General features: G+C 38.8%; 1 protein-coding gene across 11 annotated transcripts in view; it reads left to right on the top strand.

The window, feature by feature from the left end:
• Positions 1-26,024, top strand: part of PER2 (period circadian regulator 2) — a 49,009-nt gene that overhangs the window by 17,294 nt on the left and 5,691 nt on the right. For 10 of the 11 annotated variants that reach the window (XM_068145440.1, XM_068145449.1, XM_068145448.1 and 7 more), the window contains 19 exons: positions 898-1,372; positions 1,866-1,934; positions 5,188-5,342; positions 5,823-5,944; positions 7,217-7,418; positions 9,229-9,280; positions 10,646-10,788; positions 11,101-11,179; positions 16,099-16,205; positions 16,823-16,976; positions 17,371-17,479; positions 17,808-17,939; positions 19,326-19,422; positions 20,022-20,178; positions 20,285-20,412; positions 21,924-22,097; positions 22,353-22,613; positions 24,051-24,898; positions 25,479-25,665. In XM_068145440.1, the coding sequence (XP_068001541.1) occupies positions 999-1,372; positions 1,866-1,934; positions 5,188-5,342; positions 5,823-5,944; positions 7,217-7,418; positions 9,229-9,280; positions 10,646-10,788; positions 11,101-11,179; positions 16,099-16,205; positions 16,823-16,976; positions 17,371-17,479; positions 17,808-17,939; positions 19,326-19,422; positions 20,022-20,178; positions 20,285-20,412; positions 21,924-22,097; positions 22,353-22,613; positions 24,051-24,898; positions 25,479-25,665 (3,550 nt within the window). In that variant the 5' untranslated portion in view covers positions 898-998. Of the gene's footprint in view, positions 1-550; positions 730-897; positions 1,373-1,865; positions 1,935-5,187; positions 5,343-5,822; positions 5,945-7,216; positions 7,419-9,228; positions 9,281-10,645; positions 10,789-11,100; positions 11,180-16,098; positions 16,206-16,822; positions 16,977-17,370; positions 17,480-17,807; positions 17,940-19,325; positions 19,423-20,021; positions 20,179-20,284; positions 20,413-21,923; positions 22,098-22,352; positions 22,614-24,050; positions 24,899-25,478; positions 25,666-26,024 lie in introns of all 11 variants that reach the window. The other variant, XM_068145439.1, reaches the window with a different exon arrangement.

Genomic DNA, 26,024 nt, shown 5'->3' with positions numbered 1-26,024 from the left:
TTGATGGTTTTGCAGTATTGTTGCCTCTCTGAGTTGATGAAATAGATGGAAAAGAGCCAGATTAAATAACTTAATTTTATTTATAAAGTCCAGCTGCCCTCTAGTACTCCTGCTTTGATGAACTCTTCAGTATTATTCTGATCTTAATTCATTTGTGTACACTGATTTTGAGCCTGGTGCATTAGAATTTGCTTTAAAAGCAGGCAATTTTGTTTTGGTTTAAGCCTATTTTTCTAAACAGTCAAGATTCCTCCCCCTCTGATGTAGTGGTAATGAGTCGATAAAATTATTCTCAAGCTTGTGCCTTAATATTTACTGCTGATAAATAGGTGGGTTTGTATCCTCATATGTTTGGTCTAGCTACCTATGTGGCTCTTGTATAAAGAAAGAAATTGAAACATTAGTAAAAATTACAAAGCAGCTCTTAAAAGGAAAAGAAAAAAACACGTGTTAAAAAAAACTCAACCCCAAAAACCTTCAAACAAATAAGGAATCCTTTGATGTCTGGATGTCTGAAAGGAAAATTTTTTGTTTGTTTGTTTTTGTTCAGGGTAAGCTGGAAGCCAGGAAAATGGTATCACTGAAAAATGTAACAGCTATTGTCCAAACCCAGGGAGTAAAACTGTCGAGTATTAAGTAGGAGACCAGAAAGCAAGTGAATGTTTAACCTCTTAAGGAGTTTTTCCACACGTATTCCACTGTATCTTTTCCACAATAAAACACTGCTAGGTTTGCAATTTTATTTAACTTAAACTTTTCACTGTTCAAATGACAAAGATATTAACCATGAATTTCATTTACCATTTTGAATTTCATCAGTCAGTGAGATTGCCAGATTTGCAGCAGGGGGAAACAAAAAAATAATTGTTTTTCTTCCTTCCTTCCCTTCCTCCTCAGATTTGTGGGTCTGTACTTCCAAACAGAATTGGTACAGAGAGAAAATTCTGAATATGGCTTGATTTGCTCTTGATCTTGGCAGTGTTTCTAATGAGTGTCCCATGGACTCTATCAAGTTCAGGGGGTTCTACTCTAGCACTGAGGAGCAGAACCCTGAGCAGCAACCTGGTATCAGTGAAAACATTTCTCCATCGTCCTCTCTAAAAGAGCAACAGACAATGAGTGATTATTCTGGACTTGCAAATAACCACAGCCAGATGATTGCTGAAGACTCAGAAATTCAGGCAAAGCCTGAACACTCTCATGAAGTTCTTCAGGAAGATATTGAAATGAGCAGTGGATCCAGTGGAAATGACTTTAGTGGAAATGACACAAATGAAAACTACTCGAGTGGGCATGATTCTCATGGCCATGAATCTGATGAAAATGGGAAAGATTCAGCAATGCTCATGGAATCTTCAGACTGTCACAAAAGGTAGTAGCTAGTATTAAATAAATTTCACTTTTTGTCACTAAAGGCTAATTTCTGGATAATTATGATGCAGAGTGTATCTTCAGGTTGAAGCAAGTGTTAAAAAAATGTGTAATGTAATATAATTCATAAAGAAAAGGTCTCTGGAGTTTTGGGAGGCCAGCTTCATTTTAATCTTCCTTGTCTTCATTGTGTGTTTAGCCTTTTTTTTGTAAGCCAGCCACTTTAACTGTATATCAAAAAGTTTTGGTCTATACTTATGGGTAAGGATGCAACTGTGCTTAGCATACAAAGCAAAGCTATGGTAAGATGACTCTTCGTAGACAAATGGGTAACAGCTGTGGTTTCTACTTGCTGTACCAGGTGGAAGCTTTTGGAGTCTGTTTTTTTCCCTAGATAGCCAGTCATTCATAGGGAAATACAAAGCTGAAGTTAAGTTACAAGTTATTTGCTAGGTGTACTAACATTAATCTCTTTCTGTCTTTCCTTGTTCTAGCTCAAGCTCAAATGCATTTAGTCTGATGATTGCAAACTCTGAACACAATCAGTCTAGTAGTGGATGCAGGTAAATTAATGTGCATATATTTTCAGAAATTTGCATGTGTCTTAGGCTAAGTGCTGGAAATTAAACAGGATTGGTTTAGGGGGTTTGGTTTGCATTGACTGAACTTGAAGGGGTACACAAGAAATACGATCTATGATTCTCTTCCTGACCATAATCAGTAGCATGTCCTATTAACCACTTGGTTGACTTAGGGCTTTTTTTTTGTTGTTGTTGCTATTCCATGTAAGTTGTGTGATAACCTTCCAAGTTGTCTTACTTTGTTTTGGTTTGGTAGCTTAACTCCCCAATTTTCTTTCTCTGATTCACTTTGAATATTGCTTCAGTGCTTTTTTTCTTTTGAAGCTTTTCTTTACATTTTGTGCTCTTCAGAATATAGTCTGAAGCCCTTGCCTGGGGACAACCTATTAGATTTTTAACATCAGAATTCACCCATTGAGTTGGATGTGTTCTGATGTCCAGCAGCCATGTCATCTATCTCTCCTGCGTTCCATTCACCAGGATTCAAGCTTCAAGTCTGCAAGGATAAGCCAAGATCAGCTGCAGGAGTCCCTCTTTACAAACTCTGCTTCTGACCCTGATAGCCTTGAGAAATCTGGTGGCATTGAAAGTTCAAATCTGGAAACAGGAGAAGACTGAGAGGGGATTTAATAAATGTTTACAAATACCTGAGGGCTGGGTGTCAAGAGGGAGGGAGCAGGCTCTTCTCAGTTGTACCCTGTAAATAGGACAAGGGGCAGTGGACATAAACTACAGCAAAGGAAGTTCCACCTCAACATGGGGAGGAACTTCTTAACTGTGAGGGTCACAGAGCACTGGAACAGGCTCCTCAGAGAGGTTGTGGAGTCTTGTTCTCTGAAGACTTTCAAGGCCCACGTGGATGTATTTCTATGTGACCTGTGGTGGATTCTATGGCCCTGCTCTGGCAGGGGCATTGAACTAGATGATCTCTGGAGGTCCTTTCCAACCCCTAACATCCTCTGATCCTGCGAGTGCCCTGCGGTATTTGTTAGGTTTTTATGAAGCTCTCTTTAGATGAGGACAACAAAACCTAATCCTGGGCAGATCAAAGCTATCTGGCTATCTCATATGGACGTTAAGACGTCTGTATACTCATATCTACCTGAAAAGTATTTCTGTCTGATGCAGTTCCCAGAGAAGTGGTAAATGAGAATTACTCCCTTGCACCATACTCTGCCCACTAATTCCATGTTCTTAAATGCAAGAGTTTTTGGGTTACTTATTTCTGTCTTTCTGATGCTTCTTTGTTTTGAATTATCAGTGAGAGCTCTCTGCTCAGAAACATAGGAATCCAGATGGTACAGTGTCTTTCCCAGCTGTCAGGTGCAGTGCTAGAGGGTTACAGAGCAGAACATGATTATCTTTTATGAATGGGAGACCGAAGATAGATGGAAAATTATCTTTAAAGAGAAGACTAAAAGAGGCTGATAAGCTGCAGGTTTAGTCTTTGACTCAAAGGCTGCTGGGCTTTTGATTCTGCAATCACTTAGCTTAGCATGTTTAGTTTAGTTCACTGTCCCCATAAAACAAAATGGAAGGATCCTGCGTTTATAGAATTGCTTGTTCTGTCCTCTGCAAGTCACGCCTTCCCTGTGGTTGGCTACTGTGCCACTCTCTGCTACTCATCTTTGGAAAAACATTTTTGGGTTGTGTAACATTTTCCAGGGAGGCCTGTCTTCTATATTTGCTGCTGCTGTCAGCTAATTTAGCAAGGTTTCTTTTCTTGCAAAAGTCTGACCATTGTCATGAAGCATGCTCATGGGAGTACAAAACCAGCATATGTTCAGTTACTTCATAATCTTTTCCCTCTTCTTCCCTATTGCCAACATAGAGGGTTCCTCTGTTAACAAGGCCCAGACTGATTGCATCAGTCCAGACTGTCAAGCCACATGGTAGATGTGATTTTAATATACAGCATGAGCATAATGTTTCCTAAGGGAGTACTCTGCTCTTTTGTCTTATCTTGTGCCGCTATTTCTCAGTACAAAATGAGCTCTGATTGAGTATCATGTTCTTCCCCCCATCACTTTGTACTATGAAAAACAATGTGTGTTCTCTAGCACCAGTCAGCTTTATCACTTCCCAAGCACTTTTGGTGAGACGCTCCCAACACCTGTCAGATGATTGATATATCTGGAATGCTTTACAAACTTCCCAGGAAAATCCAGTGATGCTCTTGGAAGTCACCTGGAAGCTGAAGCCACTCTATTGAGCACTTCAGACAGGGTGGTGCTCTTGCCAAGACTATTCTTTTTACAGTAGTTACTAATTTGACTTCTTAGACTATCAGCCTTGACAATCAGGTGGTAAGAAACTACCTTCCTTTTGATGAGAGAGAATTTATATGCAGGAAGGTTTAAGAAAAGCTCTAGAATCCTCTTAATTGTTGTGACTGATTAGCTTATTAAAAACAAAAAATCTACTCCAATGAGACAGTGATTTTTTTTCATTTTAACTGCTTCCTACCCGCCTGCCATCCATCTTTCTTATCCTCCCCCTCCTTTTCATCCCTCCTTTTGCTTTCTGCTTTTGTCAGCACCTCTTAATAATGGGGAGAGATATCAGAGTTTTCTGCCAGTGCTGGAAGATCTCTGTAGTCTGACATATACCGAGGCAGCACTTCTGAACATGCACCCAAGAAATGTGAATGCAATTTGTCCCCAGCCTCCTGATTCATAACCCTACATTTAGTAAAGTTTCCTTATCTTACTTAATGTATTGCCGTGGTGAACTGGGATACATTGTTCCAAGGATTTCTCTGTTTTGTTTTAACTTGATGCTCTCCCACTGCCATTCCCTTTTCAGGGATCTTTCTTATTGAGAACCTGCCTGGAACAGGAGGTGAAGACTTGAATGGACCTCCTGCTTATCTCCTTTGAAATCCACGAACATTTCTTTGAGTTTGAATTTGAAAGTAATTAAGCAAGATGCCACTAAAAAGGGAGGAGGGAGACTGGCAAAAAAAAATAGTTTTATGGTACTTGGGCATATGCTCTGTTTCACTTACAGAGTACACTTTACAATAAGACTTCAGGTGGTGGTAAATATTTCATTTTAAAAGATTCTAGCTAGTCTAAGAGTTATTGTAAGTTCTGAATGTTGCTACTAATGCTGGAAAAGTTAATGTATCTAGCTGTACAAATGTAGGTACATGACAGGTGTCAGTGTATGTTTGGGCTTCTGTGAGGATAAGCATCCAAATGATAATTTTATTTTTTTGTCTTTAATCTTGCAGTAGTGAACAGTCCACTAAAGCCAAAACACAAAAGGAATTGCTGAAAACTTTACAAGAGCTAAAAGCTCACCTTCCTTCTGAAAAGAGAATTAAAGGCAAATCCAGTGTCCTAACGACATTGAAATATGCCCTCAAAAGCATTAAACAAGTTAAAGGTAATCAAGTATGCTGCTACCTAATACCAACCGGTGGTTGTCTTTGCAAAGCTGAGTTGGATTGTGTTTGCTAACCTCTCTGAACAGATGTTTTCATGATGTTCCCATTTGTTAGCTCTTCAAACTTCTCTTTCTTTGAAAGCTAAAGCAACTCTCTACAGGCTGGATGTTTCAGAGATCTTTTGTTGAGTTAGACAATCCATTTGAAAATGATTTACTAGTTCATGCTTTTTGAATGCCGAACAGACCGAAGTGCATGATGGCACATATATGGAGATCTTAAGATGGGTAAATACATTTGGGTTACTGAGGAGGAAGCTCTACTGGGGAAGAGCTAATTTGGAGTAGCACCAGGATCTCCCTACTGACCAATCTGTGCTTATGCCATGAAAGATTTTGACTAGTTACAGTTTCCAGGCTGGATGTTTATTGATGAGATTCTAAATTCTGAATGTAAGTTGTTTAATGTTTTCAATGTAGCCAATGAGGAATATTACCAGCTGTTGATGATTAATGAATCCCAGCCTGCTGGACTGAATGTGTCATCATACACAGTGGAAGAAGTTGAGACTATAACCTCAGAATACATCATGAAAAATGCTGTGAGTATGGCGACTCAAGTCTGCAGTGTGTACAGAAAATGTTTTCTAGAATTGGAATTCTTGGGCATGCCTTTTTTTTTCTTTTTCCTCCTTTCTTCCCCCCCAGGGTAAGAATTGGTACTCAGGCTGATGAGCTAAAGCGGGCTTTCTCCTTCCAGGGGACGCTGAGTAGAAACTCTGAGCCTTTTCAGACTGGCAATAGCACTTTGATCAAAGCTGTTTTTCTCACTTAGGTCAGAAACAATAAGCCTAAATCACTTGAGCCTCTGAATTGTACCTTGTGCCTATGACAATATACCTCAACACCCATGAGATATAATGCACTGTGATACTGTGTCATCCCAATGAGACAAGAACAGCTGAGGCTCAGCGTAATTTTTAGCAGTAAAATAATCTCTTTTTTTTAATTATTTTTATTTTCCACATTCCCAGAGTGTTATGGATATTTTAAGAGCTCTTAAAAAAATAATTGCCTCTAAATGTATTAAACTACCTCCCACTATTATATGTTTTCCCCTCTGCTTAGATGTATGAAGTTCTGAAATCAGTAAAATAATGGCATAGTGGGGGATGTTCCCTAGCTTGAAGTAGGTGGTCTTTGTTGTATCTATGAATAGTAAAGGTTGCCCACAAGGTTAAATAACTAGGAAGTCTAGAGTACACCTGAGAACTTCAGCCAAATGCCATAAACATTGTTCAGTTGATCTGAAGCGTTCCAGTTTGTGAAATCAGTGCTCTGACAACAGCTCTTAAGTTGGTGTATGGTGTCAGTGGGTAGAGCACTAGTGGTTGTGACGCAGGAAGCTTTTCTATGTCAAGAAGAAAACAGCACAAAGGGATACAAGTGGAATGTGTGTGGTGCTGTGGGACTTTTTTCCCATCCACTCATTATTTTACTGAGTGGTTTAGAGCACTCTTTAATTTTGCAGTGGATGAACAGGTTAATGTAAGCAGTCTTTCACAAAACAATTGCATTTTATAACTGTGAAACATGCCTGTAACAAGAACAAAGATGATGTGAACTTTTAGAGCTGGAAGCTCTTTGATTCTTAATTAGTAAATTCATTCTGCTGTGTTACTCTTATTGTGTAGTTTAAGAAATGTACTGTCTACCTGATAAGCAGATTAGTTGTATTTTATTGCTCACTAAATAGATGCCTTTTAACACTTAATTTTAGTTGGAGATTATTCATGCTTCTATGTCTTGTGTTCCTCTCATGCATACTGAATGTAATGTGTTAAATTTTCTAAACTTGCTATTTTTGGTTTTAGGATATGTTTGCTGTAGCTGTTTCTTTGATTACTGGGAAAATTCTGTACATCTCTGACCAAGCTGCTTCGATTCTCCGCTGTAAGAGGGGTTATTTTAAAAATGCCAAATTTGTGGAGTTCTTGGCACCTCAGGATGTCAGCGTGTTCTATACTTCTACTACACCCTACAGATTACCATCATGGAATATTTGCAATAGAGCTGGTGAGTGATGTCAACAGCAGATATTTCTCTGACCACCTTTGTCATGCGAGTACTCCAATTGATTTTTAATATCCTCCCATCCTTCTCAATCACTTTTTGAAGGTGTAACCCAGATATTAGAATATCACTGAACAATGCTAGATGCATCATACACTTGCACAAATCAGCAAGGCTTGTCTGCCTGCTAAAAATCTTCCAAATAACGTTGTTTATTGATTCGTGTGTCCTTTTCATCTAAATTATGAAGTAGGTATTCATGATGAACAGTGCTTGCTTTCTACTCTTATCAGCAATTTAATGACCACATCTTATCTTTAAAATTCCATTTCTCAGATGCAAGGAGTATAATACTCTGCCTCCTTCCTTTTAAAATGGTTATGATTAAATACTGGATGCCTTGATTAGCGTAGAGAGGTACTCGGCTACCGTCACGGTGCATTCACCAAATGTAATCATATCTCTGTTCCTTTAGCCTTAGGAAAACAATTTTAGGCATGCTAATGGTGAAGGATCAGACATCATGGGGCACTTGATATTTGTTTGTGGGAGGACTGTCTTGCTAGCGTAGCTACAGCTGTTAGGAGTTGAGAAATAGCTGCCAACTATTTTAAATGGACACTTGAAATTCAAGGTCTGTTCTAAATGTTTGTAATTGTGTTGCATGCTAAGTCTGTGGAGTTACGTTGGTGTGAGCCATATTTAATAACAAACCCCTAAACAACAATTAATGATAAACATAAGTAATGTATACATAAAGCAGGTTGGAAGGGACCTTATGTTGACTTTTGTCTCAAAACACGGTCCATGGTGAATTCTGATTGTGATACTGATTACATGTATTTAGTTATTTCCAAAGCATTTTCTGTAGTTTTATTATGTTTGTGTATAGCTTCAAATTTCACAAATGCATTGAGTAGAACTAAGCACACTGAAGCCTTTGAAAGACCAGAAGTTGTCTTGAAAATCAAATTGTGGCTACCCTGGAAATGGCATCCTGGGCTGCATCAAAAGATCCAGAGAGGTGATTCTGCCACTTTGCTCTGGTGAGACCTCACCTGGAGTACTACATCCAGGTCTGGTGCCCTTGATACAGAAAGGACATGGACCTGATGGAGCAGGTCCAGAGGAGGGCCAAGAAAATGATAAAGGAGTTGGAGCACCTCTGCTACAATGACAGGCTGAGGGAGCTGGGTTTGTTCAGCCTGGAGAAGAGGAGGTTCCAGGGAGATGTAATAGCAGCCTTCCAGTACCTTAATGGGGCCTTCAAGAAGGATGGAGAGAGACTGTTTACAAAGGCCTGTAGTGATAGGATGAGGGGCAATGGCTTCAAACTATAGAAGAACAGGTTTAGATTGGGTGTTAGAAACAACTTTATCATGAGGGTGCTGGAATGCTGCAACAGGTTGCCTATGGATGTGGTTGGGGACCCATCCCTGGGGATATTCTAAGTGAGGCTCAACAGGGCTCTGGGCAACCTGATACAGTTGAGGGTGCCCTTTCTTACTGCAAAAGGGGTGGGACTAGGTGACCTTTGGAGGTCCCTTCCAACCCAGACCGTTCTATGAGAACTGTTTAGATATGGGTTTGGCAAAAGGCTTAGCTGGTAAGCAGCTGTGCTTCACTTACCAGTCTCAGAATGCGAGTGATGTTCAGATTTGGTTGCTTATGAAGTACGTTGTTTGGCAAATATGATGACTTCAGAGAATGGAAACTTCTTGAAGATTTCAGTCTTCATCACTTAAGGAAAAATTGTTTTAAATGTGGTAATCCTATAATTTGTAACCTGTTATGAAATATGTTTATTTCTTAGAGTCTTCCACACAGGACTGCATGGAAGAGAAATCATTTTTCTGTCGCATCAGGTAAGACAAAAATATCATAAGGCTTAGTGTTAGATTATGAAGCTATGCATTACAAAACTATTAGACTTTTGTAAGAACTTGATAGGGTGGAAGTTTCTTACTTTTCCATAATGTGAACATAAGGCAAAAAACACATGTCCTCTGGTTGAATAACCCCTAGAAGCTACAGGGAAAAAAAAACCCGCAGTGATTTCAGGAAGTTGCATCTTAAAGGTTAATCAGTGTGAATATTGACCTTTTGGACAATAAAGGAAGCTGATAAGGTGTCTCCTACTGCTGTGGAACGTTCTACTCAGCACCCTTTAATTCTAAAAGACTTAGGTCTAACCTTAAGTTTTATCAAATGTCCCATTGAGGAAGATACATGAGGGTAACTTGTCTCTTTCACTGTCACTAGACGTTGCAGTTCCTTTTGGTTTTGCTTTTTGTTCTCCTTTTACCTCCCCCCCCAGCTTTGTTTAGTTGCTTTTATTTAGGAAATACTGGTGACTTACTCCTTGTTCTTTCTTGTGCAATTTTAATTTCTTGCTGCTTATTGCCATACTGGTAGCATTTCTGAAAACAAAAATTGTGGATCCTATTACTCCTGGAATAACTAATTACTTGTCATTAAGGTATGAGTAAATTTTAAACCATGTGCCACTCCAGAGCCATTGGGTTGGATATATTGTAAAGTACTGCTGGTGTTACTGTAGACTACTTTTGTTTTGGTTTTGAGCCAACTAACATTGGATCTAAAGCTTTTAGTTTTAAAAAGGTATCCAGTTACAAACTTAATACAGAAGCCAACAACTCAGTTGTGGGGTTGGTGTTGGTTTGTTTTTGGTATCTATGTCAATGGTTATTTTCATTACTATACTTTGAATTCTTAAGTAAACAACAGTTATTATAGGTAAGAATTTCTTAGTCTTCATTCTTACTAAATTGGAGTGAACTTGAAGTGAAAGAAGGTCTGTATGTTAACTGAGGAGATATAGCAATCTGCATGAGATACAGCTATAAATTCATCCCTCCAAAGGGTATAATGTCACAAATCAAGATTTTTGGATCAGCAAAAATAACCTATCACAGGAGGTGGGTTTTTCTGTCAAATGTCCATTTAAAGCAATTGAGGATCTCTTTATTTCAGGCAGTAGGAAGGTCAGCATTCTTTATTGTAGTTACTATGCAAATACTATCAGAATTAGCTTCTCTTCTACCTACAAAAAAATAAAAGGAAAATAATTCAGAAAGCTAAATTCTTAGGTGCTGTTTTAGGAGCTGTCATGCAGTTCTTGGGCCATGAGGAAATTGCAACAGATAAATTGAAACTTTGTTTTGCCTGAGACAAAACTGTTGAAGTAATTAACTCTGCTTATTTATTAGTGCGGGAAAGGAGCGTGAAAATGAGATTTGCTATCACCCATTTCGGATGACTCCTTACCTTATCAAAGTACAAGATCCAGAAATAGCAGAGGACCAACTTTGCTGTGTGTTGCTTGCAGAAAAAGTACATTCTGGTTATGAAGGTAATTCTTTGAACGCACAAGGATTAGTGTGGTTTCCTGAATGCAAGAACTGTTCTGCGTTCTGATACAGGAATTTCCATGTGGTGTCTCAACTGAATTTCAGCCTAAAAAAGCTGGCTGTCAGTGATCTCAAGTTTTACTGAGGTGAAAGCTAGTTGGTTCTGTTCTCTGCCCTCACTTGAGGGGCTGTGAGCTAGCAAGCTGCATTCCTATATGCTTTTAGACTGCAGTTAGTATTTAATAGAAGCATATAGCTTGAAGTATTTTGTACAGAGATGTCTATTTGTTAATCTGCTTTTATTTTTCCCTCAGCACCCAGAATTCCTCCTGACAAAAGGATTTTTACAACTACGCACACACCAACTTGTTTGTTCCAGGATGTAGATGAAAGGTAACTTAGAAGATGTTTTTTCAGTGTACCCATAAGCAAGCTTTCCAGTATTTTTTACAGTTCTTTTTAGGATTAAATAAAGATGTCTGTATGGGGATAAAAAATTATGTGACTGCTGAAGACTGTTTAAAAGTACGTTCCCAGTTTTTCACTAAGCGTGAAAACATGTTACACTGTGATACTGAAGTGGAAAACTGTTTGCCTGTGAACTAGCTCTTCCATATTCCTTTCATCTGGGGAAAACTTGGGCATAAATGCAGTGAATGAAACTCATGGTCAGGATAATTCCAGTGCTAACAGTCTGTGCTAACAGTCTCTCTTAAGAGGGGAGGCTTGAGAGGACCTGAGTCTCTTTTAGTCTGGAGAAGAGCAGACTGAAGAGGGAGTCTCTTCTCAATGCTGATCAATACCCAAAGGGCAAGAGGATGGGGCCAGGCTCTTTTCAGTAGTGCCCAGTAACAGGACAGGGGACAAGGGGCACAAGTTAGAAAACAGGAAATTTCACCTGAATATAAGGGAAAACTTCCCTGTGAGGGTGTCGGATCCCTGGAGCAGGCTGCCCAGGGAGGTTGTGGAGTGTCCTTCTCTGAGAAATTCAGAACCTGCCTAAACAGCACGATCCTGGGCATCCTGTTTGGTGTGACCCTTCTTTAGCAGTGGTGGTTGGACTAGACGATCTTCAGAGGTTCTTTGCAATCCCCCCCTTCCATGTTTCTATGATTATCTGTATAATTTTTAGTTTTGTGGATTTAAGTTTAGAATTAATAACAAATATGCTGATGTCACTTTCTGCTGGCCCAGATACAGCCAGAGATGTCTCAACTCAAGCTACACTATTCACAATTTTTGCTGGTTTTGTCTGTGTACAAAAGCTGCTCAGATTCTACTGCATTTTGCATTGATTGGACAGTCATGGAAGTTGATTGGATGACGTATTCACGTTTCAGAGTGAAAACAAATAATGCTTCCTATGCTCTTAAGGCATACATGGAGGCTCAGAACCTAACATGTAAATCCTGTTTTCTGGATTGCTTTTGCCTGGGGCATTACAAAGGATGTTTAAGTGATGGAAACGTGAGGTCTGTGAAAAGAATAAAAGATAATTCTTCAGAGTTAGAAGCCTATCTGACTAAGGAAACAATCACAACAAGCTTTCAAGGACAGGGATGCACTTTGGAATATTGCTGTGTCTTGAACTTGATTTGACAAGAGATTTCACTTAATTCTTGCATCAAAGACACAGCCAACCTTTTCCCTTGATGGTTTCTGATTATGCTATATTTGGGATTTTTTTTTCTTCTTTAAATATGCTCAGTGAAAACCAAGTTGGCTACCTAGTAGCATCTGACTTCTGAGATTGTCTTATTTTTTAAGCATTTTAAGAATGCTGAAATTTTCTTGGTAGATCTAGATGGGGATGGTAACCTCCAGAGTAGCATTGTAATGGCCAATTTTGGTTTTCAGTAGCAATCTTTCTGAAGAGGTAACGCTGTTCTTGGCAAAATCTTTAAGTGCAGAAGAGAGAGGAATTCAGGGGAAAGGAGGTTATTGGGAAGCATGGCTAAGTTGTCTATAAGGTAAAAAAGATACTGTTTGACTTCTGAGACAGTTGCCTGCAGAGAGGTCAGGCACTTCAGCACACATGGTTTTTATTGAATGAGAATATCAAAAGGTAGCTATTGGAGATTACTGTAGAAGATGACAGTAGCTGGTCAGTGAAGATAAGTTTGGATGCCAAGGTACAGCTATTTTTGGCTAACCTACACAGGCATCGTGGCTTAGTATGAAGATTTCCTGCAAGACAGGAGACAGCGTAAAGCTGAGAAACTGGTTTTCTATCATATGATTTACACTGACTTCCTAAAGAGGTTAAGCTGACAGAAGAGCTGTTTAGTTCACTATAATTATGTCCCCTTGGATTTTTTTCTCTCCATCATTCCCACACTTGCTCCAAGCCAGTTTAGCAGGGTGGGTTTGTGTATGCAAATATGCTGATGGCACAATGTAAATCTTCCCTTTCTCCATGCATCTCCAGCTCGTTTATTTCTGGTACCCAACACAAATGGCAAGATCAATGAATTAAAGGCTTTGCCCTTGGTCTTGGGCTTGAGTGGAGTGAGTAAAGTAAATCCATTCTCTGTGAAATCCTATAGAAGTTTCTTTCCTGTTAGTCTAGTGTTACCCCTTATTTTCACATACCATTTTTGAGCAATCACCGTGAGGGTTGATTAAATCTTGGTCTGATATTTAGGACTTTGCTGCATTTATTTCTGTTCTTGTGATCTGTGTAGTTGATTTTGCTTTTAATTGTTAAACTCCTGAGAGCATTGGCAAACAGATATTTACCAAGACATGCATATGCAATTTTATTACTCTTTAGTTCTTCAGGGTTAGGTGGAATGCACAAACCAATAGTTTTTCAGAGAAAGCTGAGTGTAATATTTTAAAGTATACAACTGAACACCTGCTGTCAAGTGAAAATTGCTCATAATATAATCCTGAAATTGTTGCCTGACTTGCATAAAATTAAGTTAATTCCACAATCAATGTGTTCATGGGTTGGAAAAATGCTCATTTGTCCTAACTCTGCAAGTGAATTTCTGCGCAGAGTATGTTGAGTAAAAATAAATATTTTCCTGACATTAAGTGGATCATTCTTGTATATGGCTTTGAAATGTATTTGTTACCTGATATGTCTATGATGGGTATAAGGAGTTCTATAAGGTTCACAGTGGACTGATCTTTGTAAATGATTTTAAATCAGTTTCCTATTTAACTTATTCATGTTGTTTTGACACTTTAAATGTTGTTCTATAAAACATGAACTTGCTGCCTCTCCTCTCCATGTTTCTGCCATATGTGCATTTGTACTCATAAAATGAGTTTAACTTCAAGTTCTAAATTGTTTTGAGCTGTTCCTTATGAGGAAGCATAATGATGCTGAAGTACTGCCTCTAGTAGACAGCAGTTTAAGTACTCTCTAATACAGCATTCTATCATCATAAAAATTCTGGTTAGAAGGGACTGCTGAAAGTCTCTGTTCCCTCTTTCTGCTTTAAATTAAACTGTTGCCCAGCTCTAGGTCAAGTCAGCTGAGACCTTGCCTCAGTAATGCTTGAAAACCCCCAAGGACAGAGATTACACAATCTTTGTAAGCAACTGTTCATGGATTGCACTACTGTTAATGTTTTTTCCTAACATCCAGCATAAGCTTTCCAAGCTGCATTTTGGGGCCGTTCCTCATAGTTTTATTGTTTGACACTGCCACAAAAATGTAGCTCTATCTTTGTACCTTCTCTTTCTAGTAATTGTGGGTAGCTTTTGGATTATCCTTTAGCTTCCTTTTCATGGGAAGAGATGAGCCCAGCCCAGTCTCTACTCATTGATGGTGCATCCTAGATCTCTTATGCTTCCAGAGGTCTTCATATTAGTGTAAAAATGTGTAGGGCTTTTCTTTTTTTTGCATGTAAGTGATTGAATTTGCATCTTTCTTTATGACTAGCTTAATAAATAGCAGTTTAAAATTTGATCCCTTTTAAGGTTCTGCATTGCAGCACAAATGAAGGTAGAGCTTGCCAGGTTTTCATGAAGTATGTGGCAAAGAACAGGAATAGGGCCAAACAAAAACCCAGGGTTGTGTTTTCTACTTAAAACATTCTTCAGTGAAGTCCCTAACTGAAGTTGTTCAGAGTTGATTGATATTTTAAACTCTTGTATCAGCATAACTTTGTTTTGTGCTTTGAGCTTGGCAGTGTTTTTAAATGTCAGTATGCCAAAATTCATGTGAGGTTCAGTCGTGTAAGTTTCTTCTTCATCCACAAGGTTTTAAGACTCATTATATAACTCATTGCTTCAATAAGAAGGCATTAGTTGCTATACTCCTATTTTCTGAATATCTTGGCCACTTTGCCAGAAGGAACCTGCTTAATGTTTTGGGGAACTGTTTGAATTGCAGTGGGTTTATTGGAAGTGCAACGTTGAAGACATTTATCCCCTAATGCTTTTTGATTTCCAACACAACACAGATTCTGTCTGTGGTGCACTATGGTTTAAATTCTTTGCTAGTGCTGTCTGATACCTGAGTGCCTATTCCTGGGTCTTTGTCAGTGGGTAGGGCTGGGGGAAGGCTATTCAGTACTTTGAGTTGATGTGCTTTCATCTGGCAAGTTCTTACACATTACTGGATAGTATTGAAAGCATGCCTTCTTCCCCCACCCCAAAAGCCTATTTTTGGTAGTTGGCCTTTAGGGTAAGGTGCATACTGACATCTGTGAACTTTCACTCATTCTCCATAATGCTTTAAATGACCAATGAAAACTACTTCATCACATAAATGAGTTACTCGCATCTTTAGAAGTGGTCATAGATGATACGCAGGAATTTGGTAATGTTAATTTTAATTCTGTAATTAATAAGCTTGCTTCCTTGCAGCTCCTTTATGAGTTGAACTCTTAACCTAACCTTCCTGTGAGAGAGTTCTTGAGTCCCCGTTAACTAGGCTGTTGCTAGTTCAGCTATAGTAATCCTGTGATCCCTAGGCTTGGCTTGCAGCCCATAGATTGGAAGACTATTTACCTTCATGGTAGTTTTACAGGATTAAATCTTATTAATGCTATTTTTAAATTAGGGTAAGCATCCTCTAGAGCTGGGCAGCACAGAAAAAGACTGTTGTAGCAGACTCCTCCTTTTGGTTTGATGACATAATTTCATTTAGCTACCAAAAAAAACCCCATCACCTCACAAACACACACCCCCTCCCCACCCCCTTGTTCAGAGTAGTGCTGCTGTTCTGTTGGCACTATTACCCTGAGTTTAAACATAAAATTATTAATTCTTCTTGCAGGAAAAAAAGGGAAATATTTTAAAGATTTAAATAAGCATTTATTCCACTCTGTTAATCTTTGCTTTTCTTTTCCCAGGGCAGTACCTCTGTTGGGATACCTACCTCAGGACTTAATAGGAACACCGGTTTTGGTGCATCTCCACCCAAATGACAGACCCTTAATGCTAGCAATTCACAAGAAAAGTATGTGATCTTTTACTGGGGCAGAAATACAATTATTTTTTTCCCCTAAAAGTTAATAATGACTATGAAGACCTCAGCGAGATGGTCTTTGTTTTTCTGTTAAAATAGTAATGCAGAGGTGGATGTTAATTGTGACTGAATTTTTCTGCAAGTAAACGGAGAATCCTTTCCAACTAGATTCCTAATGCAAATCGCTGAAAATGAGAAATCACTTAGTTTTGTAATTAGTATGAAAGGTGTTTGCTGTAGATGGATTGACTGCAAATCAATATTCTATACATAATTTTCTTGAGAATGCAATGATAGAAGTTGTCATACTGTAAATTGTAGTCTGTCTTATTTCTAAGAGAGGAAAATAAACATTCTGGTAATGTTTGTTTATTGAACTGAAAATGTAAAACTGTTTCTTTAGCCTTCTTTAGCTCATTGAAAGTAATTTTCTTCACATGGTCCAGTAAATTATGAACATCTGCTTATTCTGGTAGCTTAGCATTTCTAAACGTATGAGTATATCTAAGACTTGTTTTATTGCTTTTCTCCTTATGCAGTTCATGGTAAAATGTTGAATCCTTGTGCAAGTATTAATTTGAAACCTCTTTCTGAATCACTCATTGCAGTACTTCAGTATGGAGGACAGCCTTTTGACTATTCGCCTATCAGGTTTTGCACCAGGAATGGCGATTATATAACCATGGACACTAGCTGGTCCAGTTTCATCAACCCTTGGAGTCGAAAGGTTTCGTTTATTATCGGAAGACACAAAGTTAGAACGTAAGTCAACAAACTTGGGACTTAACTTTATTATTTTTATTAATTTATTTTTGCATTTCTTCCCCTTGGGTTTACATAGTGATCCTTAAGAAAGACATAAGGGGTTTTCAGGGAGGAAGTACACCACACACACAAATAGCTTCCTTTCTGGAATTTGTGATTCTGTTATTTGAAGTCCTTCAAATTCTGCCAATGCTAACAAGAATTGCATCAGAAGGAAGTTGTGCTCAGTGTATGGGTATGTAAGGGTATGTATTTTATCAGATTCAAAGGTTGTGAAGGCAATAGAATAAACATTAGATTCTGTTTATATAGATGGTAAGTTGAAGTTGTGGTGTCTCTGTGGTTGAAATACTTGCCTTTTAACGAGCTGGGATGTCTTTGGTTTATGCAGGGGTCCCCTAAATGAAGATGTCTTTGCTGCTCCCAACTATACAGAGGATAGAATCCTTCATCCCAGCGTTCAGGAGATTACTGAGCAAATATACCGGCTGTTATTGCAGGTACACCGTGTGCTTTAGTGTTACCCTTCTCATTTCCCACAGGAGAAAAGACTTTATCTTTGTTTAGCTGTCTACTACTGTACTGGAATTTCTGTCTACAACCCTGGCAATTACTTTGATTCATGGTTGCCAGACAAGACTTACTGAAGTATGTTAAAGCTCCTGTTGGTATTTTAAGGATTCTGTGTGGCTATGGAGTCCTCACAAAAAAACTCCAGCAAATCTGAAATCAAATAATTTCTTCTGACATGGAATTACTGATAATATTTTCAGTTCTGTTTAAAGCTGGCTTGCTGAGATGTGTGTGTGTCTATTTGGTTGTTAACAGCCTGTACACAACAGCGGATCCAGTGGCTATGGAAGTCTAGGTAGCAATGGTTCACATGAACACTTAATGAGTGTGGCATCCTCCAGTGACAGCACAGGAAATAACAATGAAGACGCTCATAAGGACAAACCAGTAGGTTTCCTTTCTATTATTTATGTCACAAAAAAGAATTAATAAGTGATTTTTTTTACTTTTACAGTGTAGCTGTCATATTAGGGATGGCAGAAAGTGTAAAGGAAAAGTCATCTTTCTTTTTTCGTTTAACGTAGAAATGTTATTCCTATGGGAATAAACATTGCTGCTGTAGATGAAGTCTCAGTGTACTGAAGCACAGTTACAGGTGTGAAGTCAATGTGTACGAAGAACTTAAACCTGTATAGTGTGTTAACTTGAGTCTGTTGTATGCTGTATTTTGGGGGAAACTGGCAGTGTTTTTATGGGAGAAGAAAGTCTGTAATTGCTCTTTTCCCAAACGAAACTCAGACGATAAAATGCAGCACTACCTGCATAACCAAGAGATAATCTGACTTTGATCACTTTTTATATTGCAAAAATGCACTATGTACCCTGGAATGGAATAACACACAATTTTACTTTTTCAAAAGATTTTGTAGCTTGAACCTTTCCCATGGATTGGCCCTTTGCTACATCCAGTGGATAACAAGATGTAACTCTTTAAATTCTCTTAGTCTAAACAGAAGTGCAGCCTTTAGTTTGTGCCTGTGCTTAATAGAGCTCTTCCACAGGCAACATAAGTCAGATGAACAGCAGTGTACTCAGTGTGGATCCAGGCAAAGCAACTGCACCTTTAACATCTCTAGTTGTTTTGGCTTTCTTGCTGTACTTCCCAAATTTGTTGTAGCTCACTGAGTTGCTGTTAGTTTTGAAAGGCAAAATTTTTCCTTAACTTACATTGCTTGTAGGCAAGCTATCTCAAATTTGGTTGCAGCAGACTGCTGCACTTGCAAAGGTACTCACTTTAAGTATGAATGTTGTAGGCAGGTGAAATCTATGGATTTTTTTTAACAGATAGTTTATCACATTTCAGAGCTGTGCAGAAAAGTAATGTTTAAGGAGGTCTTGGTCTTGTGGGAAATAGATGCCTATCTTTCTTTCATGATTTCCATAGATAGGATGTTCTAGTACTATGAATGAGTTTTCACTATCACCACTTGGTTAAACTTCTAGTACAAGCTTTCTCAATCTTAGCAGCAGTGTTTTGTTTACCAAGTGATACTATTTGGTATTTCTAAAGTATTTTTTGTAACACATCTCTCTATTTTCCTATCCAAGTTGTTCAGCCTGCAGAGTAATTGTTTACAAAGAACATACTTCAAATTTCTTCTTCTTGCAATGACCAAAACCCTCATGCTTCACAATAAAATTCTGCACAGCAGGGTTTCTTCTATGTTCACACTAATTGTAAAATGGAGTTAATTAAGGTTAGGCTCAGTCTGCTTAGCACTCAATATGCATGATAGTTTATGCCAGAATTTTTTTTGTGTGTCCTTCTTTCAGGAGGTTCATCAAGATGTCCGTAAGGCCAAAAATAAAGGACAGCGTATTTTCACCGACAATAAAGCCAAACTGGAACACAAGAGAGAGCCTTCTGCAGGTAAGACCCTAACTATTTAATTCTGTGCTCATCTATTGCACTCATATAATATGAAAGTAAGATTTTTTCCACGTTGAATTCTAATCAGTGCATGATTATGCATAAAGTGTTTTCATCAGTTAATATTTTCCCCGAGTCTCCGCTGTGTTCAGGAGAATATTGGTTAGCTACAGCTAAACTGATAATGGTGTAACACACAGGCCACGTCCTAAAGCTGTTGTTTTCAAATACCTTAATTTCAGCTCATCTTTTCATACAAATCAAACATCTTTTCTGTGAAGTGGAGGAAAACGTTGTGGATGTTGTCTTTTTTGTTTGCATTGTGACCTCAGGAATTTTCAAGTTGTGCTAAGGAGATTTAAATTCTGCATACATTATTAGATTATTCCTCTAATAATTTGTTTAAACTCGTGAGCATTCTAGTTGTCTTCATACTGTGTTTCAAATCTAATAATATTTATTCTCTTTGAAGCCATCTGCATCAACCTAACCTCCAAGAATCCATAATTACAAGAAAATATTTGCACAGTGTCCATCTGTTAGTGTGTCAACTTTTTTACTTGCTTTACAGTGATTAACAGCAGCATCTCTTTTCACAGAAAAACAAAGTGGTCCTGGTGGTCAGGTGAAAGACGTAGTGGGAAAGGATACTACAGTAACAACTGCTCCTAAAAATGTGGCTACTGAAGAGTTGGCTTGGAAAGAACAACCTGTATATTCTTACCAACAGATTAGCTGTTTGGACAGTGTCATCAGGTAAGAAACCAGTGTGTGATAATAATAAGTCATCAGTGTGTAAACTACTCTTGACTTCTAGACTTAGGGCTTGAATATCTAATATTGTTAAATCATTGTATTTTAGGTACTTGGAGAGCTGTAACGTGCCTGGCACAGCCAAAAGAAAATGCGAACCTTCGTCAAGTGTTGCATCACTTGATTCCGAAGTTCATGAACAAAAACCAGCTGATAGTGCTATACAGCCTTTGGGAGGTATCTGCATCACAGCTTTTTCTTGGTTGTTTTTGTTTGTTTATTTGCCATCAGCCAATTGAATGCCATTTGTTTGTGGAATGGTGAGCCATGTAGCTTAGACATGACCTCATAGCCATTTTCTCAGTGTTATGTGTTGGTGATCTAACTTTTGAGAATCTTTCCTACAATCTCAATACTGAGTATGTGGATTGTGGATGCAATTAGCTTGCTTATACTGTACAAAATGCAGCTTTAGAGTTTGAGGATACCAGTCATTGTCAAATGTGAAAACTTTGTTTCAAAGCTGGGACTTGGAAGAATAACCAGCTGAAGAACTTGCAGCAAATTGATTGTAACAAAAACATGCATGCTACTCTTCTGTTTCTTCTTTGTGGATATTTAAAAAAAATCCAGGAACAGCAGAGGGTAAAATGCAGCATCAGACTGCTCTGTGTTGTGTGAGGCACAAGAACTCATTTTGATGTTGAGCCACAAAAATAAAAGATGGAGATTACTGAGGGTAACTGTTTTAAAAGTCTGCTGTAGGCAGGAGCATTAGCTTTGTTTGTTGCCAGCTAAGTATAGCTTTGATACAGTCCCTGTCTGGCTGGGGAGCTCAAGTGGAGAATGTTTCATTATTACTACAATTTTGAGATTGGTAAAGAGCTATACACAAAGGGGATACTTTCAACCTAGTCGTCATATGAAGAGGAATTGTCTAGAGCAGCTCCTCAAAAATTGGTCTTGGGAATTATTTTGTATCTTTTTGATAGGCTTCAAAACCAAGTTGTAATGAAGCTTTTAGAATCAAATTGAAAGGTATTGGTATACATAGAAATAGTGTCCTGTAGAGGGAATTGAAATGCCTAAGAGATGGAAAGAAAGAAATTATGTAACTAGCATAATGTAATCAGGAGCACAATTTCTTCTGTACTTTGAAGTCTGTGTAGCTCTAGTTCAGAGGAGATGATGTGGGTTCATTATCTATTTGGTGCACTGACTGAGAATGACGGAGCACCATGCTCCAGTCACGTAAAAGGCAGACTTTAGGTCTTAAGTATGTCGGGTGTTCCTACCAGAGGAGGAAGGCTTTACTGCTGGTTTGAGGCGCTGGTATGACCTCTGCTGGATTATTGTATATAGCTTTCAGGTTAAAGAACTGAAACAGGTGGATGCTTGAAGCAAAGCTGTTAGGGTAACCACAGAGATAAGTCTACAATTATATGGGAGTTGTGTGGGACTTCATTTTAGGCTCAAAAAGGATAGAAACTTTCTTCCAAAGCTATGCCATAAAAGAAAATCAGGAAAGAGCAAAAAGTCCTTCCTTGAAAAGATTCAGTTAGGTTGTATGTGACAGTATCAAAGACTGGGTGCAATTGCTCAGGAGTCAATCTTGGTGGAATGCCTGAAGTGTTCATTTTGTGTCTCATGAAGCACAGTTTAGCCTTTACTCTTTTGCAGCATAGTAGCATATAATTTGCATTTGCTTTTGTTTATGATCAGTAAGCTACAACTTTTTCTTTCAATAGATCCTGCTGTGTTGAAGGCATCTGGTAAATCAAATGGCCCCCCTGTGGTTGGTGCTCACTTAACATCTTTGGCTTTACCTGGCAAGCCTGAAAGTGTTGTCTCTCTCACAAGTCAGTGCAGCTACAGTAGCACCATTGTTCATGTTGGAGACAAAAAAACACAACCTGAATTAGGTATGGTTTTTTTGCTAATAAATTCTCTCCAAAATGACAGTCACTGGCAAGTTTAAATTTCACATGTGAACAGCTTGTGACTTACTTTCTTACAGCTAAAAGGTTCCTGTGGAAATGGCATAAATAGGGACAGAATTTGTAGCGTAAAATTATTACAGAATAGTAGTAGCTTAAAAATGAATATACAGAGCTCTTTTCTTTTCTTTGTTTTTAACTTTGTCTTAATTGTTTTTTCCTCCCCTGCTGTTACTGTAGAAATGATAGAAGATGGTCCAAGTGGAGCAGAACTCTTAGATGGCCAGCTTCTTGCCCCTCCATCCACCTCAGCACATGTAAATCAAGAAAAGGAGCCATTTAAAAAACTGGGGCTCACAAAGGAAGTCCTTGCAGTGCATACACAAAAAGAAGAACAGAGCTTTTTGAATAAGTTTAAAGAAATCAAGAGATTCAATATTTTTCAGTCCCACTGCAATCACTACCTACAAGATAAACCCAAAGGACGGCCTGGTGAACGTGGTATGGCAATAGTTTTATCATGAAAACTTGTGTATGTAGGAAGTAAATCCTGCTGAGAGAGCATTTCCATTTTTAGCTGTATTGTGGGGCCTCTGAGTAGTGACAGTTGCATGCTATTTTTGAAGTCTGTAGAAGAATTCTTTCTGGTAATTCTTGAAGACTGAGAGTGGAATATAGCATTAAATATGAGAGCTGACCTTTTGCTAACTAACAGTCTGATTCTTATTTATTTCTTAAATCTATGCACTGTTATTACTGTCATACACTTACTTCCAAGGGATGAACCCCATTCTGTAGCATGTTTGCTTTACTGTATCTATGCTTGCTTTTTCTTCTGTCTTTCCAGCTGTCTCTTTTTGAGGTTGGTAGGTTTGGTTTGTTTTGAGCCCTTTCGCTTTACATCCAGTTCTGACATTCCATTATTGTGTGATCAGTGAAACAATCTGATCATTTAAAGGTAACAAAACAATTATTAAATGTGATCAGTGGAATGGAAATGGCACAGACTAGCCATAATAATGAGGTTGTTTTGTTTGTTAGGACAGGGAGATCCAGATGGCATTTTCAGGAGTGCTTGATACTGATCTGACTTTGTTCCTATTTCAGTCCTGACTTGACTTGGAACAGAAGTCAGACACTGCTAAGCAATTCCCCCCCCCGCCCCCCCCCGATTCTTATCACTGATTTGATTTATTTATTTAGTTTTAAAATTTAAATAGTGATGCAGGTCCTTGATTTAGGAAACCTGTTCTGAAACCCTTTATGTCTTTGAATTCTTTTTACTCATTAAGCTTTTAGCTTATCTAAGCTTTAGACAAACTAAAAGTCTGAACAGCTTCTAGTGCTGGAAGATTTTTACTTTTTTGAATGGGGTTCCTCACATCTGCAGTCAAATGAACTGAGAGCCTTCACCTGGGGAAGAATTGCTTGGTGCACACCTGTCCTGAAATAAGTTTATAAAGGTTGAATGCTACTTTTCTCCTCAGGAAATTTTTTCATGTATACTACTTCTCCTTCTGCCTGCTGTGGTTTTGTTGTTGTTGTTGTTTTTCCTGTTTTCAATTATGGGCCCAAATGACCTTAACTCTCTGGAAAGGCATTCACTCAGGTCCCATACTGCTTTTATTGTAATTGCTGGAGTAATTAAAAGTTCTCCTGTCTGGGAGACCCTGTTCTTCAACCTTGTTCTGTTTGGGTGACAAACTTGAGCCTGGTTTTATCCATGGCTGCTCTCTTCTCTTCCATGGTGTCAGCATGCTTTTCATTCCCCAATTAGCTCAACTCTTGTGCTAGAGGTAAAAGTGAATCTGACCCCTTCCATTTTGGGTAGACTGAGTTCAGAACTGCAGTTTTGAGCAACTTCTAGAGATTGTAAGGTGAAATGGATCTTTAAGATTGCAAGTAGAACTCTTCCTCATGTGTTGCTGCTTATTGCAGGTGGCCGTGGACAAAGAAATGGCACTTCTGGCATGGATCAACCTTGGAAGAAAAGTGGAAAGAACAGGAAATCGAAGCGCATTAAACCACAAGAGTCTTCAGACAGTACAACTTCTGGAACTAAATTCCCCCATCGGTTCCCTCTTCAGGGTTTAAATGCTACTGCTTGGTCACCATCAGACACTTCACAAGCCAGCTATTCAGCAATGTCTTTTCCCACCGTTATGCCTGCATATCCACTTCCTGTTTTTCCAGCAGCAGGAACTGTACCACCAGCTCCTGAAACTTCGCTGTCTGGTTTTAATCAGCTGCCAGACTCTGGAAATACTTGCCCTGTGCAACCATCCCAGTTCTCTGCACCCCTCATGACGCCTCTTGTAGCTCTTGTGCTCCCCAACTATGTCTACCCAGAGATGAACAGTAACTTACCTCAAACGCTTTACCACACCCAGCCCAACTTCCCTGCCCATTCCGCTTTTCCTTCACAGACAGTATTTCCAACCCAGCCTCCATTTGCTACACCCAGCCCTTTCCCACAACAGGCGTTTTTTCCAACGCAGCCATTCCACTATAATCCACCAGCAGAGAGTGAAAAGGCTCCTGTCACAGAGACTCGAAATGAGCCATCCCGTTCCTGCACTCCACAATCGCTGGGTCCTCGGGACCAGGCTTCTCCGCCTCTGTTCCAGTCAAGGTGCAGTTCTCCGCTGAATCTTCTGCAGTTAGAAGAAACCACAAAAACTGCTGAAAGTGGAGCTGCTGCGGGTTTACATGCAACTTTAAGTGAGGAAGGAGCCATAGCCAAAATCATGACAACTGATAACTGTAGTGGAAAGGAATCCATACCAGTAAGTATGCTGATGAGTCTGGAGGGTTTTTCTTAATTCATCACATTCTTGAACACATCTGAAGTTCTTAGGATGTAGAGGTGCCTGAAACAGTTTCCACCCCGCTGCTTCTATTCCTCCCTCTGCTACATCATTTTTTGAAGCCTTTTCCTTGTGAGATCCGTGTGGGTTTTTTAATAACAGATGGTTATCAGTCACTATCATGCCAGGAGATGAACTTGTAATTGTAGTTTAGTAATTCCAACTTCTGCAGACTGAATGAAACAAAATCCAATAATTAAAGTAGACTTAACCTTAAAAGCACTTCGTTGTTGCTCCTCTAAGAGGCTTGGAAAGATATGCTGAAAGAGTGTTTTTTCTACTTTTTGTTTTCCTTTTCTTTATAAAGATATGAGATAGGAGTCTTGGCATGTATTATTGTCAGTTGTCTGTCTTTGAATAACTGTGTAAACGTGCTGGTATGTGAAATGAAGTGGACTAGTACTAAATGGACATGACTAGTAACGGAATCAGCATTGGTTTGGGGGTTTGGTATTTCAATTTGGGTTTTTTTTTTTCCCTTTCCCCATCTTATGACTAGGCTGAATCTCCAATGGATGCTCAAAATAGTGATGCACTCTCCATGTCTAGTGTCCTGCTTGACATTTTACTTCAAGAAGATGCATGTTCAGGCACTGGTTCGGCTTCTTCAGGTAGTGGTGTGTCTGCAGCTGCGGAGTCTCTGGGGTCTGGATCCAATGGCTGTGGCATGTCAGGGAGCAGAACAGGTAATGCTCTTAGCATTTTAGAGGAGGTGGAGCATGAGGTATTACAAACACCACTTGACTGTCAAGTGCTATATGGAAAAAAAATCTTTGTCTTTAATCTTCATTGCATAATTTGTTCATGATTTCTTTATGTTCTACAACATGAAGGCTTTTTTATATCATGGTTGATTTACAGTGTAGAGCCTCTTAAAAATGTCTGTAAAATAACCATTAATTTGTAGTTATGATAGAGTAATGAGAAAAGACTGCATGTCTTCATGTTTCATTTCAGTTTTTAGTTTAAGATAATTATTCTGATGAAATTTATTGAAGCCTTAGCTTGAGAATTTGAGTTTTAAAAGTATTAATGCAGTCACTTG

Source organism: Melanerpes formicivorus, unplaced genomic scaffold (genome assembly GCF_026170545.1).
Source record: "Melanerpes formicivorus ecotype bairdi unplaced genomic scaffold, bMelFor1.0.p_v2 SCAF_12, whole genome shotgun sequence".
Taxonomy (NCBI): Eukaryota; Metazoa; Chordata; class Aves; order Piciformes; family Picidae; genus Melanerpes; species Melanerpes formicivorus.
This window is presented reverse-complemented; position numbering and strand designations above follow the sequence as displayed.